This window comes from Lutra lutra, chromosome 2, assembly GCF_902655055.1.
Source record: "Lutra lutra chromosome 2, mLutLut1.2, whole genome shotgun sequence".
NCBI lineage: Eukaryota > Metazoa > Chordata > Mammalia > Carnivora > Mustelidae > Lutra > Lutra lutra.
Window position 1 is genome coordinate 113,040,502 of NC_062279.1, and position 18,375 is coordinate 113,058,876.

Sequence of the window (18,375 nt, forward strand, 5' to 3'; positions counted from 1 at the left end):
AAGAGATAACAACCAACACCAATGCAATACAAACAACTATAAGAGAGTATTATGAAAAACTACATGCCAACAAATTAGACAACCAAGAAGAAATGGATACATGCCTAGAAACATTTGACCTCCCAAAGCTAAAGCAGGAAGAAACAGAAAATCTGAAAAGACCAATTATCAGCAAGGAAATTGAATCAGCAATCAAAGAACTCCCAACGAACAAAAATCTAGGACCAGATGGCTTCATAGGTGAATTCTACTAAACATAAAATAGGAGTTAACACCTATTATACTCAAACTATTCCAAAAGTAGAGAAGGAAAATTCCCAAATTAATTCTATGTAGCCTGTATCACCCTGAGATCAAAACTAGATAAAGATACCACAAAAGAAAGATAAAGACACCACAAAAAAAAGAAGAAAAGAAAAGAAAAGATATAAGAAAGAAAAGGAAAAAAAAAACAAAAGGGAGAAAAGAAAAGAAAAGAAAAGGAAAAAAAAAAAAAGGAAGGGCATCTGGGTGGCTCAGTTGGTTAAGCGTCTGCCTTTGGCTCAGGTCATGATCTCCGGGTCCTGGGATCGAGTCCCACATCAGGCTCCCTGCTGAGGAGGAGGAGCCTGCTTCCCCCTCCCGCTTCCCCAGCTTGTGCTCTCTTTCTATATATCTCTCTCTGACAAATAAATAAAATCTTTGGAAAAAAAAAAAAAAAAGAGAAAGAGAGGAAGTACAAGCCAATGTGTGTGATGAACATAGGTGCAAAAATCCTCAACAAAATACTAGCAAACTGAGTCCAACAATACATTAAAATAATCATTAACCACAATCAAATGAGATATATTCCTGGGATGCAAGGGTGGTGGTTCAACACTTGCAAATCAATCAATGTGATATGCCACATCGATAAGAAAAAGGATTAAAAGCATATTTCAGGATTAAAACAATCTTTTCAATAAATGCAGATAAAGCATTTTACAAAGTACAACATCCATTCATGATAAAAACCCTCAACAAATAGGTTTAAAGAGAACACACCTCAACATAAGAAAGAGCATATATGGAAAACCCACACTGAACATCGTACTTAATGGGGAAAAACAGAGCTTCTCCCTTAAGGTCAGGAACAAGACAAGGATGACCACTTCATACTTTTATTCAACATTGTGCTGGAAGTCCTAGCCACAGTGATTAGACAACAAAAAGAAAGAAAAGGCATGCACATTGGTAAGAAAGAAGTAAAACTTTCACTATCTGTAGATGACATGATATTACACACAGAAAACCTTAAAGACTCCACCAAAAAACTAACAGAACCGATCAACGAATTCAGTAAAGTTGCAGGATCAAATTCAACCTACAGAAATCTGTTGCATTTCTATACACTAACAATGAAGCCGCAGAAAGAAAAATTAATAAAACAATCCCATTTACAATTGCACCAAAAATAAGATACCAATGAATAAACCTAACCAGAGAGGTGAAAAACCTATGTTTTGAAAATTATAAAACACTGATGAAAGAAACTGAAGGTAACACAAAGAAATAGAAAGATATTCCATGCTCAGGGATTGGAAGAACAAGTATTGTTGAAATGTCTATACTGCCCAAAGCAATCTACAGATTTAATGCAGTGCCTATCAAAATACCAACAGCATTTTCCACAAAACTGTAACAAAAACCCCCCAAATTTATATTGAACTACAAAAGACCCCAAGTAGCCCAAGCAATTTTGGAAAAGAAAAACAAAGCTAGAGGCATCCCAAATACAGACTTCAAGTTATATTATAAAGCTGTAGTAATCAAAACAGTTTGGTACTAGCACAAAAATAGACACATAGGTCAATGGAACAGAATAGAAAACCTGGAAATGAACCCTATAATTACATGGTTAATTAATCTTTTACAAAGCAGGAAAGAATATCCACTGAGAAAAATATAGTCTTTTCAATAAACAGTGTTGGGAAAACTGGGCAGCAACATGCAAAAGAATGAAACTGGATCATTTTCTTATACCAAACACAAAAATAAACTCAAAATGTATTAAAGACCTAAATTCCGAGTTGAGAGCACAGGTAGCAATTTTCTGACATCAGCTATAGCAACAATTTTCTAGATATGTCTCCTGAGGCAAGGGAAATAAAAGCAAACAAAACAAAACAAAAACTATTAGTACTATATCAAAATAAAACACTTCTGCACAGTGAAGGAAACAATAAAAAAAAACTAAACAACAACCTACAGAACGGGAGAAGATATTTGCAAATGACATATCTGGTAAAGGATTAGTATCCAAAATATATAAAGAACTTATACAACTCAATACCCCAAAAGCAAATAATCCAAATAAAAATGGGCAGAATACATGAACAGACATTCCTCTGGAGAAGACAGAAGGCCAACAGACACCTGAGAAGATGCTCAACATCACTTATCACCAGGGAAATGGAAATCAAAACTGCAATGAGATATCATCTCGTACCTATCAGAATGGTTAAAATTAAAAAAAAAAAAGGCACAAGGAACAAGTATTGACAAGGATGTGGAGAGAAAGGAAACCTCATGCACTGTTGGTGGGAATGTAAACTGGTGCAGACACCATAGAAAACAGTATGGAGGTTCCTCAAAAAGTTAAAAATAGAACTACCTCAAGATCCAGTAATCACACTACTGGGTATTTATTAAGAATACAAAAACACTAATTCAAAGGGATGCATGCACCCCTATGTTTACTGCAGCATTATTCAGAAGAGCCAAATAATGGAAGTGGTCTAAGTGTTCATCAATAGATGAATAGATAGAGAAGATGTGGTGAATGTATATATACATACAAACACAGACAAAGGAATATTATTCAGCTATAAAAAAGAATGAAATTTGCCATTTGCAATGACATGTATGGAGCTGGAGAATATAATGCTAAGCGAAGTAAGTCAGAGAAAGACAAATGCCACATGATTTCACTCATATGTGTGATTTAAGAAACAAAACAAATGAGCAAAGGAACAAATAGGGGTGGGGGGAAAGAAAGAAGAAACAGAGTCTTAACTATAGAGAACAAACTGATGGTTACCAGAGAGGAGGTGGGTGGGGGAGAGGTGACATAGGTAATGGGGATTAAGGAGGGCATTTGTGTTGAGCACCGGGTGATGTATGGAATTGTTAAATCACTGTAGCGTACACCTGAAACTAATAAAACACTATATGTTAACTATACTGGAATAAAAATAAAATAAAATTTTTAAAAATACCAAAAAAAAAAAAAATCCCAAATAAGGAGAAAGTAAAAATAAAATTTAAATAGGAGTTCATCTGTTTTCAAAAAATATATAAAAAAATAAAGCAATTAGCAAATATTTTTATGCTTCAGTTTTGAAAGCCAACTGCTAATTCAATTAACAAGTTCTGCCTTGATCTAGGTCCTTGATCTTGGTCATTTTAAATATAAGTATTGGTAAAGTATGTTAGAACAAATTACATTTTTTTTTATGAGAGAACCAAACCTGACCAAAATACAATACATTAATAGGTTTTCTATGTCACAAGTCTTTGTCAGTAAATATACTAAACCTATAGCCTAGTCTCAATATAAACATTATGAAAAGCATGTTTTATAAATACTAAGATTTTTACCTAATAATAAAAAAGATTGGGAAACTGATGGGAGGAGTTTTAGAGTATACGTGATTTAGAATTTACGAAGTATTTAATAAAATAATGCTCCATTATTCTCTAAAAGTATATAGAATTTTGCAGACTTGCTAAAAAAGAAACTTTGAACTGAGAAAATTTATTAATATAGGATGAACCCACGTCGTCTTAATGATAAAATGAGTAGCTACATGTTTCTGTCAGTTGGTTTTGTTCATTTTGATTTAGGACTTTGTTTTAAGTGAGAGTGGCGGCTGTTTTGACCCTGTATTTTGTCAGCCTGGCCAAAGAAGCCAGAGGCTATCACTGACAAATTTAAGATTTGTCAAACCTAGTAGGAGGCAAAGAATAAATGGAAAAACCTGAGTATGGAGGTAAAATAAAGGAATGTAAAAAAGAAAAATAAAGAGAAATGAAGTTATTTGATATTGGTGGTAGAGCAGAATAAATTCTGCCTCAGTTCTATAAGTTATGGATCCTGATTTAAAAGTTAAAAGATTAACAGGCAGATACATACATGCAGACATGAATTTTTCTAAATAAACCTTTTTAAAAATCAAAATTTGATTAGAAATCTGAAAGAAGTTATTATGCACTGCACTACAGGTCTTCTAAGACAGTTTTAATCTAATGGAATGACATAATTATCAAAGGTTCTTAAATAAAATAACCAGAAGTTTCTTGATATGCAGATTCTCTTGAAGAGAGAAAGGTGTGCAGGACAAATGCTGAGTTACAAACCACAAAGGGATCTGAAGAAGACTGGTAATATGTGATCATCTGCCTTAGGGAATTCTACCCAGCTGTGAAGGTTTTCATTGAACATAGAATGTAAGAATAGTTGAATCTGAGTATTTAGTCATCACACTGTCCACTAATGTACAGATTCACAAAGATATACACAAAAAGCTCATTAACCACATGATTCTGCAGATGAGCCAAGGCCTTTCTATCCAGATGTCATCAAAACAGCCCCATTGAAATGCTAAGGGTGTCAACCCTTGCCCTTAATTGGGTCTTTTGCAAACAATGCAACCTCATTATCATCATCTATTTGTCAGCAAAAGGAAAAGAGGATAAACCAGAATGAAGTCCCCAGACACAGTCCTGCTCAAAGGAACACATTTCTGCTTGTTGCACAGAGCTCCACTGTAAGGAAAAATGAAATGCAGCAAGAGATCCAAGCAGCTACTCAATGGTGTAACAGTGATGACATAAGGGCACAGAGGAGCCCAACTTCGATAGGTGTTGCACAACTCTGGAAGTCTAGGGAAGAGCTGCAGAAGGACCAAACTGATGCGGACCCAATCAGGAAGAAGTAGCTGACTCTGGGCAATGGCGCTGGCAGGTTATGAGGTGGACAGACATTGTGGCATACAGCGACAGGCCCTGCAAACTGTGGCTACAGCCACAAACCAAAGGACAGTCTTCAAATGTATACAGCGCTGAGAGGACCATTGCTATGTATCATTAGCTTCAAGGACACCCGTACTCATAGAGAGCTGCACTGTTAAGTGTTGCCATCTAAAAGTAACTGTTTTACTAGAAATGTACTCAAAATGGAATGACTATTTCAACAATTTTAGACCTAAAAATCTGTATTTTGGAAACACCAGTGAATTCTAATAGGAAAACTTTTGTTTGTTTTTGGGTGCGTAAAGCTGTTTTTACTGCACAGTGCTTCTATGGTCATGGCTATGCCTCATTACGACTCCCATTTATTTTTAAGCCATTACGGTCTTTCCATTACACGGAGTTTCCTGCTGAGTTACAGACATAGAGTTAGAGATAATATTTGGTTTTTGAATATAGGACAAAATTAAGAAATGGCTCAAGAGGTCCACACTAGGAAGTCCACGTTGGCTTGGAAAGAGAAAAGAGTGAACTTAAGAAGCTTTTTAAAAAGAAAAATTGTAAAACAATCCCTTAGGATGACTGTGAGCTCAGGAAGGGAAATGTGGTTATAACTAAATGCTAAAGTTTTTTTAAAAAATGAAAAAGGACTTTTAAAAATAAAACACATTTATCTTGGGTCTCAGTTTTTAAAGTCAATTTTGTTGATATTTATTGAATTAGCTGAGAGAAATAGCATAAATAATAGCATAAAAGCTTCATGTAAAGTGTACAGAAGAACATCTTGACTCTTGAGTTGATGAAAACTCTTGAATAAGACTAGTCATCAAGAAAAGATGTGGAGCTCAAACAGTTAGCCATTCAATAAATATCTGCTGAATGAAAAAACTGAGGTAGCCTACATACAGTTCAAGAATAACACATAGATTGGGGCCTTATGAAAACTAAAGGCCTTTCTGAATGGAAACTAACAGGGAGAGCTCAAAGAAAATGAGTCTTCTACAAATTCTGGCTCTCTAGGTGCTCCAGGTTCCCTGAATGTGAAGGATTACTCATCTACTATGACTAATACTTTCTTCCTCCTTAAGAGTGGTTGGCCTACCTTTTTTGCCCCTGAAAAGGCCAACACAAGGTATTCTGTTGATTTTCATTTCTTCCCTTGTCTAGATCACCCTGATGTATTAATATCCCCCCTGCTGTGTTTCTTTACAGTAGAGAGTGTGTAGAACTGTCATTGCCAGGTTGGTCCTTGGGGATCAGACAGAATGTGTACTACATTGGCATGGAAGCATGTACGATGGGAGCATGTACTACGGTATTCCAGGGATCATACGCTACCATGAAACAACAGAAGTCTAGGTGTAGGTGTTATGTGGGACAGCCAGCAGGAATGGAAGGAGCAGATGACTGAATGCAGGAGCATGCTAGGGGAATATGCATTTAAGAATATATCCCGAAGTCTGGTGTTTCACCCTGATAACAAAGTAGTATACAGAAGGGAAAGGATTGGAAAGTATATATGGAAGAAAGACAGGAAATTTTGTACGTAGGATATGGCTTTGTAGAGATGCTGTGGCTTTGGTCAGGTTATATAACTGATGTCTTTTTGAGTTCCTAGAGCTTAGATAACAGGTAATTTGGCTTCTAACAGAGCAAGTCAAAAAACACTCTCTACCAAGCTACCCAGAGCTATATATAGCAAACTCTGAGGTAAAGAGAAAAGAGCACAGTCAAACAAATGCAGAAATTAATTAGGGTCTTTCTGATGGACTGGGTCCTGGTTAATGAAGAGATTCCTATATAAGCACATCACCAGCACAATAAATACATTAAAAATATTTATGACAGTTTTTTTAAAATGACAGTTTTATTTAATGCTTGTCTTGGAGTCAAAACAATGGCCTGAGTGATTTTTTAAAGTGTCTTCTAGTCTGACAGGTTTCTGACATCATTCAATATTAAAAAAGGTCAGCCACCAAAGAGCTGTGTGGGTCTTAAAGAACACAAATGATGCCTAATGTGTTATATCTGTGATTCTGTGGCCACATTCACGCAAAGAAAATTAAGCAAAAACTTCAATAACTTATTCACTGAGTTCAAAGAAATAAAAACACTTTGGGGTCAGCAATCAACTGGACATTTCTTTCCATCTCAATATTATGCTTTAATTTTGCTAATATTTGGTGTGTGTAGCCTATAATCATAAAGACAAATACTGTCTCAATTTGTGGAACCCCAGAGGCAAAGGAAACCAGTATCATTGTTGCGATATGGAGAGAACTGTTTTCTGAGAGGTGCTAATACAATTTTATTTCATCAAAAAAGATTATAAACTATAAGGTAGGGCTGACAGGGATTGTTTATATGTTGATATTTACATGCATTAATAGCGATCATCCTAAACCAAAACTTAGTAAAGAGTCAAATTCAGGTGAGAAAGACCACTTATTAAAACGCTGCTTTTGATCACCAAGGAATATGTTTATTAGGACTAATTACACATCGTGAGGTCTTGCTATTCTAATACTATTCAGCTGTTTAAAGATTCAGTCTTTCTAGTGGATAATATACAGGTTTATTTCCCCTGATTCTTGCTTAAGAGAAGAATGTATAAAGTCATATAAACATTTTGCTTGGCTGAAAGAGCTAATGAATCCAAAATACTTATAAAGATGATGCTTTCTGAATCACTGAGAAAGCTAAATGGCATATCTGCTTATTTGGTTAAAAAATCTCTTTATCTAATGTGACTGGCATCAATGATTCATAAAATTACTTCTGTTCAAATTTTAGCTCTGGGGCAAGAGCGAGATGAATAGACCTACTAAATAAAATCCTTGACACAGCTATCCACCTTTCCACTCTAAGAGAAAAAAAAATGACTATCTCTAGCAGAGTTAGGTCAGTGCACTAAATTATAAATAGAGAACACACTTTAATATAATAGAGTCAGCTCTTCTATTCAACCAAGGAGGAAAAAGTCAGCATAGGTGACTGGTAACTTGCAGTCTATATGCATTTTTATTTCCTAAATTTCTTATCTGTCTCCTTGACCTGAGAGTTTCCAGGTTCTTTATTCTATAACATGAATATAGTTTTCCAAAACTGTGTCTTACTAATGTCACTACAAAATGAAAGCCCATGTTGACACTATTAAGTAAATAATCTTTCCAAATAATGTTTATCGATGAATCATTTCTCTGAATTTGTTTTATGCTTATTTTCCTTTAATACATCTTTAATACTTTTTAAAAAGATTTTATTTATTTATTTAACACAGAGAAAGAGAGAGACACAAGCAAGGGGAGAAGGAGAGGGAGAAGCAGGCTTCCCGCTGAGCACGGAGCAGGATGCGGGGCTCTATCCCCGGACCCTGGGATCATGACCTGAGCTGAAGGCAGACGTTTAATGACTAAGCCACCCAGGCGCCCCCATCTTTAATACTTTTTAAACATCCTATTCTTACCATTTTTTTTTTTTGGAATGGCTTCTCAACAAATGTCCAGTAGAAATTGTAGTTACATACACAGAATTATGAAAATGAGAACACAAAACTGTGAAAGCAACTGAAGCAAAATTAACCCTTCTAAAATAGCCAGCAGACCAAAAAGAAGTCAAAGTATGTTTAAAGGTACGTGCAGAGGCAGTGAGATGTCCATAGAAATGCTGGCAATGACTCATTTATATTTCTAAAAGAACCTGGGCAACTCAAGTGAACGGAGGTCAAGAATATATTAAGAAAGTGCACAAAACCTAGGATAAAAAGGATGCCAAATGTTCAAACTCACTGAGACCATTAAAGGTTTTAAACAATGGTCCTTTCCATACTCTGTTCTTGAACACAAGCTGTTTTCTAGACATAGATAAACATTTTATATTACCTTCTGATACATTTACAATTTGATATTATGTCCCCAGACTGTCATTACTAGTTTAAAATTACAATGTACCCAAATGTCATATGTTTGTGTATATTTCAAAACAGAGAAAAAATATAATGTGAAAAAATTGACAAAATCTATATATATAATCAAAATAATGTGTACGTATGAAAAGAAAAGTACTTTTGTTTTTTAGAAGAGGCCTAGTTCCCAAACTTGTTATTTGAAACAACTATTTTTCTGATTTATATGGAACTCTAATTAGGATTTTCCACTTCTGATTTAATCATACCTTTCACATCTTCATCCTCAATTGTTGTATTTGAACTCTCAGTTGACTCCTGTCGAGAAGAAAACATGTGTTAAGTTGCAAACAATGGAAAACTTCACTTTTTTTCTTCTTAAAATTGGCAAGTGATATACATATCATGCAAAATTCATCAGCAAGCTGTGTACATATATTGACATGCAGATGGACAAGTACATTATGTGGTTTTAACAGAAATAAAATGCCAAATGCTGCAAACACTTCAAAAAGGGAGTGCTCTGGTGGCCTACTCTGAAGTATGATAAATGTAGGTTATTTGTAGAAGCAGCCAAAGTATGCAACTTATTTTAAGAGCTGTGTAAGGTCATATTTGGTTACAGCGCCCCATAGGGTGTGCTTTTTCTATATATTTATCAGAATTGAATATATTAGCCTAATGAATTTGACCCTAAAATAGAACAATTTCTCTTACCAATTAATTAATGAGTAAATAACCCCATCTTTGTATAAGGAACTATATCAAGCACTGAATTCACAGCCTATTTGTCTTATTCTTGTGTAGAGACAGAAAGCATTTCGTTTTATCAATACGATCAGGAAGCTAGGGGTACTAAGCTGAATTATGCTGAAATTTCCTTTTTTTTTTTTTAGATTTTATTTATTTATTTGAGAGAGAGAGTGAGAGAGTGCATGAGAGGGGAGAAAGTCAGAGACAGAAGCAGACTCGCCATGGAGCTGGGAGCCTCATACAGGACTGGATCCCGGGACTCTGGGTTCATGACCTGAGCCAAAGGCAGTCACTCAACCAACTGAGCCACCCAGGTGCCCTGAAACTGCTTTTAACAAGAATTTCCATGTTTGTGATCAGCGCAATGGAATTATATGAATAATTTACTTTCAAGGAGAATTAGATTTTTTTCATCCATTTCTTAATTAGAAACTGGCTGTTATCAATAAGAAACCTGCTCCCATAATGGAAAGACAAAGCTATTTCTTTGTAAAACTAAAATGAAGTTGAAGATTAATAAGCACACTTAAAAGGATACTGTAACTGCCAGTATTAAGGTACAGTTTCTTAAAATGGTTTGATAAATTTTTTCCACTAATAATGTGCTAACAAAATTTTTTCTAGCAAAGAAATTTAGTAGTATTCATAAGAAAAACACAATTATCTACTTGAAATGATTAAAGGCTAGAGATGAAAGAAGTTGGAAACAAACTTCCAATCCAGAGCTATGTGCTCAGTGATGAAAAACAGATTTTGGAAAATGATGCAGATACCAATCAGTGTCCTTGTAGAGATTCAATAATCAAAAAAGCAATCAATTTATATAAATATTATATATAATATTTAAGCCAAAGGGACAGACTAATTAAATGTGTATCCAGAAGCTCTCCATATACACAAAACAAAAGCAAATAGTCTTCATGCGTTTCTTAATGTGACCTAGTGTTCAAATTTAAACTCAAGATGAAGGTAAGCCCATGCACTGTAAAAGTAAACGAATTCATGTAAGCAAGAAATATCATGCAGCAACTCTTACAAATGATATAGCTAGAACTATTGAAGTATCCACTCCAGCTGTTATGCTTGGTCTTTCATTTGCTTATGATATTTAAAAAAAATTTTTCTCCTATATGATGCTCGTGAGTCCTATAAGTCTTTCAGGGACTTAAAATATTTTGTATTATGACCATAAAATACATCTCATATTAAAGAATACTTGATTTTTTTTTACTTTAATGATTTTAATATTGATCAACTAACTGTTAAACCAGAGGAAATGTGTTCTCTAAGACTTAAATATTGTTGATAAGAGTAAGGAGAAATTAGACCTGTGACTATATTTAGTATTTGAGAAAAATCAATGAAATATTTTTTCCTTCCCTTAGAGATACAATAATATATGAGAGTTAGTAAACTGGAAACATGGAATATGTTCAGAAAATGTCTCCTTTTGTCCTATAGACATGTACACAAGTACTATTATTTAGTTAACATGCTACACAATCTACAACAGACAGAAAACATTACAGTCTTCTTTCAGCCTAAGTGGTTAAATATCTGTTACTGAAATGCATATAACTCAACAAAAACAAACATTTCATAAGAATTGAAACTCCCTGATTATCCTCAATTTCATGCCAAACAACAAAAACAACACCAACAGGGAATTAACAGAAAAAGCACTATGACAACAGAATAAATAAAACTCAAAAGCAACATTAAATTTAAACAAACACTTATGAACTCAAGTTGATTTTTTTGAAGACACTGAAATGAGATAGCAAGAAATTCTAAAATTTCATGCAGAATATAATTAAAGTACAATGCACAAACAGGCATGGAGAAGGGAAAAAAAAAAAAAAAAGACCAGATGCAATTGCTTAAGATACACAGTCATCTTGATATAAAGACTTTGCTTAACCCGACTTTTATTGGCTAATGGTTCCATTCATTTATTTTTCAAGATGTCATTCATTTTTGTTTTGAAAGAAATATGTGTAAAATTCTAGATAAATGAGGTCCCCCCCCAAAAAAGTGTGGTAGAAAAAGGGTAAGAATTTTCTTTCCCGTATTTAGATAATGAATTTTGCTTTGGATATTTGATGAAATGTGTCATCTTGTTAAAGCAAGATGATGTTGATTCTTTCTGAATACCTTGTTTCCATCAGGGTTGTGGATTACAGTAGTTTGGGGCTCCTGAGTGAGAACAAAATAGAGAAAGAAACAGTTCGCATTGGTAAGTACATTCTTACTAGTGTGAGGGACAGAGCAGAGTGAGCCAGCTGACAAAACTAAATAGTGACAAGAGCTTAAGCGATGTTAACTACTGTCAGAGGTAGCAGCTGACAAGATCACTGATGAAAGATCTCCCTGATGAGCCCATGAGATAGGATACCTCAGTACACAGCAGCAGCATGCAAAAGACCTTATTCGTGATCGGTACACAGACAAGGCTTTGAAGTTTGGAGACCTAAAGAGGCACTCACTGTTTCACAAAGTTCTGAAACAGAACTTTCCTTTTTTCTTTAGTGAGTAGGCTGTTAACGTGTGTCCTAATAGAAAACGGACCAAGAACATTGGAGATTAGAACTCTTTAAAATGATCTTGAATCCTTTCTGAGGACTTTTTTCAGGTGCATCTGTGAGAATGGATTATGATGTCATCACTATAGTTAGTAATGTATAGTTAACACACAGATAAATACTCTGAAAACCTAGAACATTGTGCCTTGCTTAAAAAAAAAAAAAAGGCTATCCTAAAGAATGTATTTCCAAAGTCCATTAGCAATTCTATGGAATATTGAAAAGGTTCATTTAAAGGATTCTAGGAGTAATCATATAATCACTATAATCTGAGACATACTGCTATTAAATGCCACGCTAATTTATACCTAAAAAATAAATTTCAGCTTTATGGACTACATATACAGATTTGCTTGTAAAGTCATGCTTTACTAAGAAGAAAATATTATTCCTTTCTGCTTTCTATCAGAGAATTGAAGAAACATTCCCAAGTGGAAAATAACACTCAAATGACTGATGTTTAAAAAGATTCAGTGTCCATATATTATTGGCATGCTTGGCACTTTCATTGCATGATGTCTTGGTAACTGAGAGTTACTGCAGCCCACTGAAAATTTTTCCCACTATAAGCACTCTTCTGTCCTCTAGGATCTCCTCTTCACCATGGTTTATGCCATAACAAAGAACACATTTACGGCTTCTTTTCTTCCTTTCCCTGGCGAGAGGTGTGATTGACATTGTTTTTTACTCATAGATAACACTGTCTTGATATGTCCTTTTTCCTTCAAGTGTTTTTAAACTGAACCTTCTGGTTAACCCAAGTGAAATAATCTTACTATTTTTTATTCATTAAAAATAACAGTACAGAGGATAGTAAAAAAATCAGAACTATTTCAGAAAACCTTTATCAAAATATGTAATAGTTTGAACAAACCATTATGGAACTCAGAGTACTGAATGCCAGTATTCAAATCTTGACTTTTAACATAACGCTATCTCAAAGTATTAAAATGATTTAGTTGTAAATAGTGTGAATTGATTAAAAGGGGCAAAACTCGTTTCCACTGATCATTCAAAGCTCTCTGCTATACACTTCATTCTTTGGATTAAAGTGAAACAGTGATCATTTAAAACACAGCAAACAAGAAGCTCAGAATTACCCAATGCCTCTTTATCTCAAAAAGTGAGGTCTTACAAAGCCCTGCTGTCTTTTAGTAAGAGGGAACGGGAACTCTGAATAAGGTCTACATTACTGTTGTCTAGCAATAATCCCCTTAGCTCTCCTTGATGTCAATATTTCTATCATGAAAGGAGGAAACCGTTTTTTGCATCATCTAGAGCTACCATCAGAAGAAGAGCTAAGAGCAACCAAAGCGCATTCTACTGTATTCTAAAGCAGCATGCAACAGTTTCAACTACAGAGACCACAGCTATCAGAATAATGTTCGACAATGAAATGAGATCATCTCATGTTAGAAACACACTGCTTGGCAACTACCTTAACAACAACAACAAAAAAGAAACAAAATGAACTTTTCTCATTATCTGTGTAAGCAAAACAAAACCCAACAAAATAAAGTACTTATATAATATATGTATCTATAGAGTGAAAGCAAATGAGAGAAACAACAAAAACAATAAAGATTAAGAAGGGTTACAAAGAGTCCAGGTATACCAGCGCCGGGGTAGGAATATTTTCTTTGGGGCTGGTTACCACGTTGGCTTTGTTGTTTATCTGTAGGTATGCAGAAAATAGAAACAGAGATGCCTTAAACCCCTTCGTAGCTAATGTCTCTATATTGCAGAACGTCTATGTGGAGATATAGACTTGAAAATAAAGAGCCACTGAGGATGAACGTGAAAGACACTGTGATGTCTGACAAGAATAATAATCAATTCTATAGTCATACAGGCTAGGACCATGTCTCTGACAGTGGAATGATAAAACAGACTTGGGTGCTTTGGCTGTGGCACATTAGCCACCGAAGAACTGCTTCAGTGGAGCTCGAATCAAGTTTAGAGTATGAAATAAATATAAACATTTTCATACTCTTCAAGGTGGATTCTGTTCCCAGCTTCCAATTGTTCTCTGTTATGAACACTTTTTTTTTTTTTTCATTTTATTCTTGATCCTGAAGTCAAACATAGACTGTCTTTCTCTGAGAAGCCATCATCACTTTGCTTAGTAGGCATCCAATTCAAACCTCTATCTTCTGATGAGATGCAGGCTTTATATTTTTTAAATGGTACGTCTGGGCCTCTTTAAAAAAACACATCTCCAATTATAAATGGGCAAACTGAATTCTTTACTATATTCTGAATGTCAGAAGACCTTTTTCACAATTGTTTGAGAGGAAAACACTGTGTTTCTTGACAAAGTGTTACTCCTTTGCTTTTCTTTCAAAGTGCTACTATTGAAGATCGTGTTTGGTAATATCACTCTTTTGCTTTAACATATTGGGGTTGACCTTAAAGAAAGATCATCTCACAACGGAAGCCACATTGTGGAAGCAGCTCAGGTGTCGATAAGTATTATAATGGGTGCACAGAGAAAAATCAAGGTAGACAAGCGACAACTTGAAATCACAACTGAGTTTGGGCACTAAAGGATCAAAAACTAAACAGTAATAGTCAACATTCTTTTAAACTCATGTATGATAACTTACATTATGGTTACCAAACAGAAGTATAAATTAACATTCATTCTCTTATACTACATTATCTACTACTATTTTCTTTACATATTATTATCTAAAGGAACACATCCCATAATTTTAGTATAAATGTTCTTAAGGGTCTCAAAGAGAAAAACGTACTGTATAAAACAGATGAATACCAAGTGAGTTTATAAGCAATTACACCAATTTAATTGGACCTTCTGGAAGTTTTTTTCTTTTGTATTTTATACCTGAAGACCATACTGAAACCACTAGTGGGAAGAACATAGAAGGTTAAAGAAATTAATTTAGGTATATAATACTTTGCTTTTCTATTTATTCACATTTGTGTGATTGTTTGGTATCAGTATTATTTATTTATTTATTTATTTATTTTTTTTAAAGATTTTATTTATTTGTCAGAGAGAGAGAGAGAGAGAGAGCGAGCACAGGCAGACAGAGTCCAGGCAGAGGCAGAGGGAGAAGCAGGCTCCCCACAGAACAAGAAGCCCGATGTGGGACTCGATCCCAGGACGCTGGGATCATGACCTGAGCCGAAGGCAGCGGCTTAACCCACTGAGCCACCGAGGCCTCCCCGGTATCAGTATTATTTAAATAAGCTATAACATTATGCTCTGTGACATGCAAGAAAAGAGAAAACTTCTGGTGCCCTTTACTGAAAAACTCTTTAAATGTTAAACCATCAATCTCTATTTTGCAGATGGCCTAAAATTTTTCTTTACGTAAAAGTGTACAGAATTTAGTATCAAATTTGTGCAATAGCCAGAAAGAAATAAGAGATAATGGAATCTATTAAGAAGAGATCAAAATTTAGTACTTATGTGAGTATGAAATACATGATAAAAAAGGAGGGATGCACACACAATTTCCTTTCAGGAAGACTGTGTGGCAAAACACAGATGACGTCTTGTCAAATGATCAGAGTACTTATAATTAAAGCACCACATGTATTTATTATGTTATATTCAGTTTATATCAGTGGATACAAAAGTAAGAGAGGAATATATTGAGATACTTTTACTTCTTTTTTTGGTGATACTTTTATTTCTGTTTTGAGAGAAGAGACTTGATAGTTTTCTAGAATGGTTGTGAAGAACTGATTTCTTTCAGTGAAAACGTCACACATGCACACCTATGCACACATACTTCTTTGCAGAAATGTGGGCACACATATAGAACACACACCCGTAGACACATTCACACACAGGTACACAGTGTATACACACTACCAAGTCAACCTTTCCAATCGAGGGCCATTCTTCCTGGATGAGCTATGCTTTATTGTCAGGCATGGCAAATAGGAGTTAAATATGAGCCTTAACCACCACTTTTAATTGTGTTTAAATGTACAAACAAACAAACAAACAAAAAGTTACAAACTTTTTAAGTTAATGTAAAGATAAACAATGATCTTTTATTACTATGGGAAGTCTTTTGAAGGTACTTGTAATTTAAATTAATTAGTTGAAAAATAATAGAATTTCTAAGTAAAAGTAGAAGTAAAAGTTTTCTAAGTAAAAGAACTTCTAAGTAAAAGACTAGGAGGACTTCTTTTTTATTAAAGAGTCAAATACTAAGTAGGAGTTAAACTATAAGCTGTCTTTTAAACATATAAAAACTTCTGTTTATGAAATATAGTTATTTCATGTTATGGAAGCTATTTTCCTTTAACAAAACTAAATCAAACCAGATATTTCAGTAATTCACTGAATTACTGTTATGAGGCATGGGTAAGATATTTTTATTTCTCAGGTGTTAAGGTTATTCAGTTTTGAGGTTAATAAATGTTTCCTCTATAAGATGCTTAACTAGGATGGGTCCATTGTAAGCTTACTTTCACACTATTTATAAACTTCATGGTAGATGCATTATAATGTACCTGACCTAAAAATAACTCCTGTTTTAGTAATCATGATCATCACTTAAAAATAATCCTAGAGTATTCCTTCACTTATCATTAAACAGGCATTAACTACGTCAGGATCTCTTCAGTGTCAAGAGAAAACTGGACCCTGGTCTTATAAAAGATCCTTTAATAGCACATGGATAAAAGTATGAACTTTTTACATATTTTAGAAATTCAATTTCAAAGATAAACAGTATTATGTGAATGTGGGTACTGTGTTTTGATAGTTAAGTGACACTGATGTGTAATGGTCCTACACTTTCTCCACTTAAACTAACTTAGGTAAATAAGATTGTTTTTATTCCTAAGTGTGAATTTTCACAGGAGGAGAAATCTGGCAGATAGAGATCCTCACCATCATCTGAACACTCGAACTGGACTTCCTTTTCTGAATTGACCAGTCAAAGAGAAAGGAAAAGAAAAAAATATGACCGGTTGAATTTTTAAAGTATCAAAGCAAGGAGCACAGAATAAATTTCTCTTTAAAGAGGAGCTATAAGTTGTCTAGAAGGAAAAAAAGCTCTGGAAATGTTTCTTTCTATATAAGGATAGTAGTAAAAATAAATATCTTGATAGGGATTGTGGCCTCTGCATCACTGAAAGGTACAGAAAAACACAAAATGAAACATTTTGAAAATTTAAAATATCACATTTTCACCAGTGTAACATTGGGAAAAAGGTACCATCAACCATCATTAATGAAACTGAAACTGAATAAACTAAGCAGAAGGAAGAGAACATTACAGGTTGAGGAAAGCAATTGGTAAAAGGCAAATGCCATCTGAATGGGAATCACAAGTGCATGGTAACCACAGCTCTGGAAATTCCCAAATCACACATAAACAGGAGGTGAAGAAATGATTGGGCATGAACATAAGATGTGATAAATGATCTTCTCTGTTATATTTTCAAAATAAACCGACCAACTAACTTTAGGTCAAGCTCAAATGTTAGAATATTAACTAATTCCCAAGAATGTTTAAGTGTTCATGAGGAAAGTACACATCTGTCATTGGAAGAGAAAGAAAAGGATTAAAGAAACAAAATACTTAGGTAATACTCCGGAAAGATAACAAACATAATACAAATACAAGGTTACATTCAATCAAAGATAAATTCCCATGAAACAAAATAGAACCAATAGAAAATAAGTTGTATTACTTTCTTTAGAAATCCTAGAAAGCCAAAAGATCCTGTTATCTTTTCTGGAAAATTTTTCTATAATTTTTCAGAATATTCACCTTGAGTATGTCTCAATACCTTATGATAGAAGATCAAGAACAATTAAGACCATTATAAAAACTGCCCAAGTAGAGAAATTTACTCATTTGACATTTAATTTCCCAGACCCTATGATTTGATTTTTTTTTCAGGTTATACATTTCAGCAGACTTCAAGAGCATAGCGTAACTCGTTGCAAAGCATTTGGTTTTCATTGATTTTTCAGGTCACTCTGATAGTTCAGGAGGTAGTAAAGCAGAGAGGATTTAGATATCCAATTTCTACAACAACTCCATATAAAAGTATTATTTTGTCAGATTATTTAATTATAATAAAATAGAAAAATATACTTTTTCTTGCCATACATATTAGTCACCTTTACATATTATTTTATACTTCAAC

The 18,375-nt window shown here is 34.2% G+C and overlaps 1 protein-coding gene across 19 annotated transcripts in view; it reads right to left on the minus strand.

Moving 5' to 3' along the window:
* Positions 1-18,375, minus strand: part of CAMK2D (calcium/calmodulin dependent protein kinase II delta) — a 335,351-nt gene that overhangs the window by 28,442 nt on the left and 288,534 nt on the right. For 7 of the 19 annotated variants that reach the window (XM_047718293.1, XM_047718280.1, XM_047718279.1 and 4 more), the window contains 3 exons: positions 13,844-13,903; positions 11,801-11,842; positions 9,163-9,211 (listed from right to left, as the gene is read on the minus strand). In XM_047718293.1, coding sequence (XP_047574249.1) covers positions 9,163-9,211; positions 11,801-11,842; positions 13,844-13,903 — 151 coding nt within the window. Of the gene's footprint in view, positions 1-9,162; positions 9,212-11,800; positions 11,843-13,843; positions 13,904-17,107; positions 17,141-18,375 lie in introns of all 19 variants that reach the window. The other 12 variants (XM_047718289.1, XM_047718288.1, XM_047718285.1 and 9 more) reach the window with 3 other exon arrangements.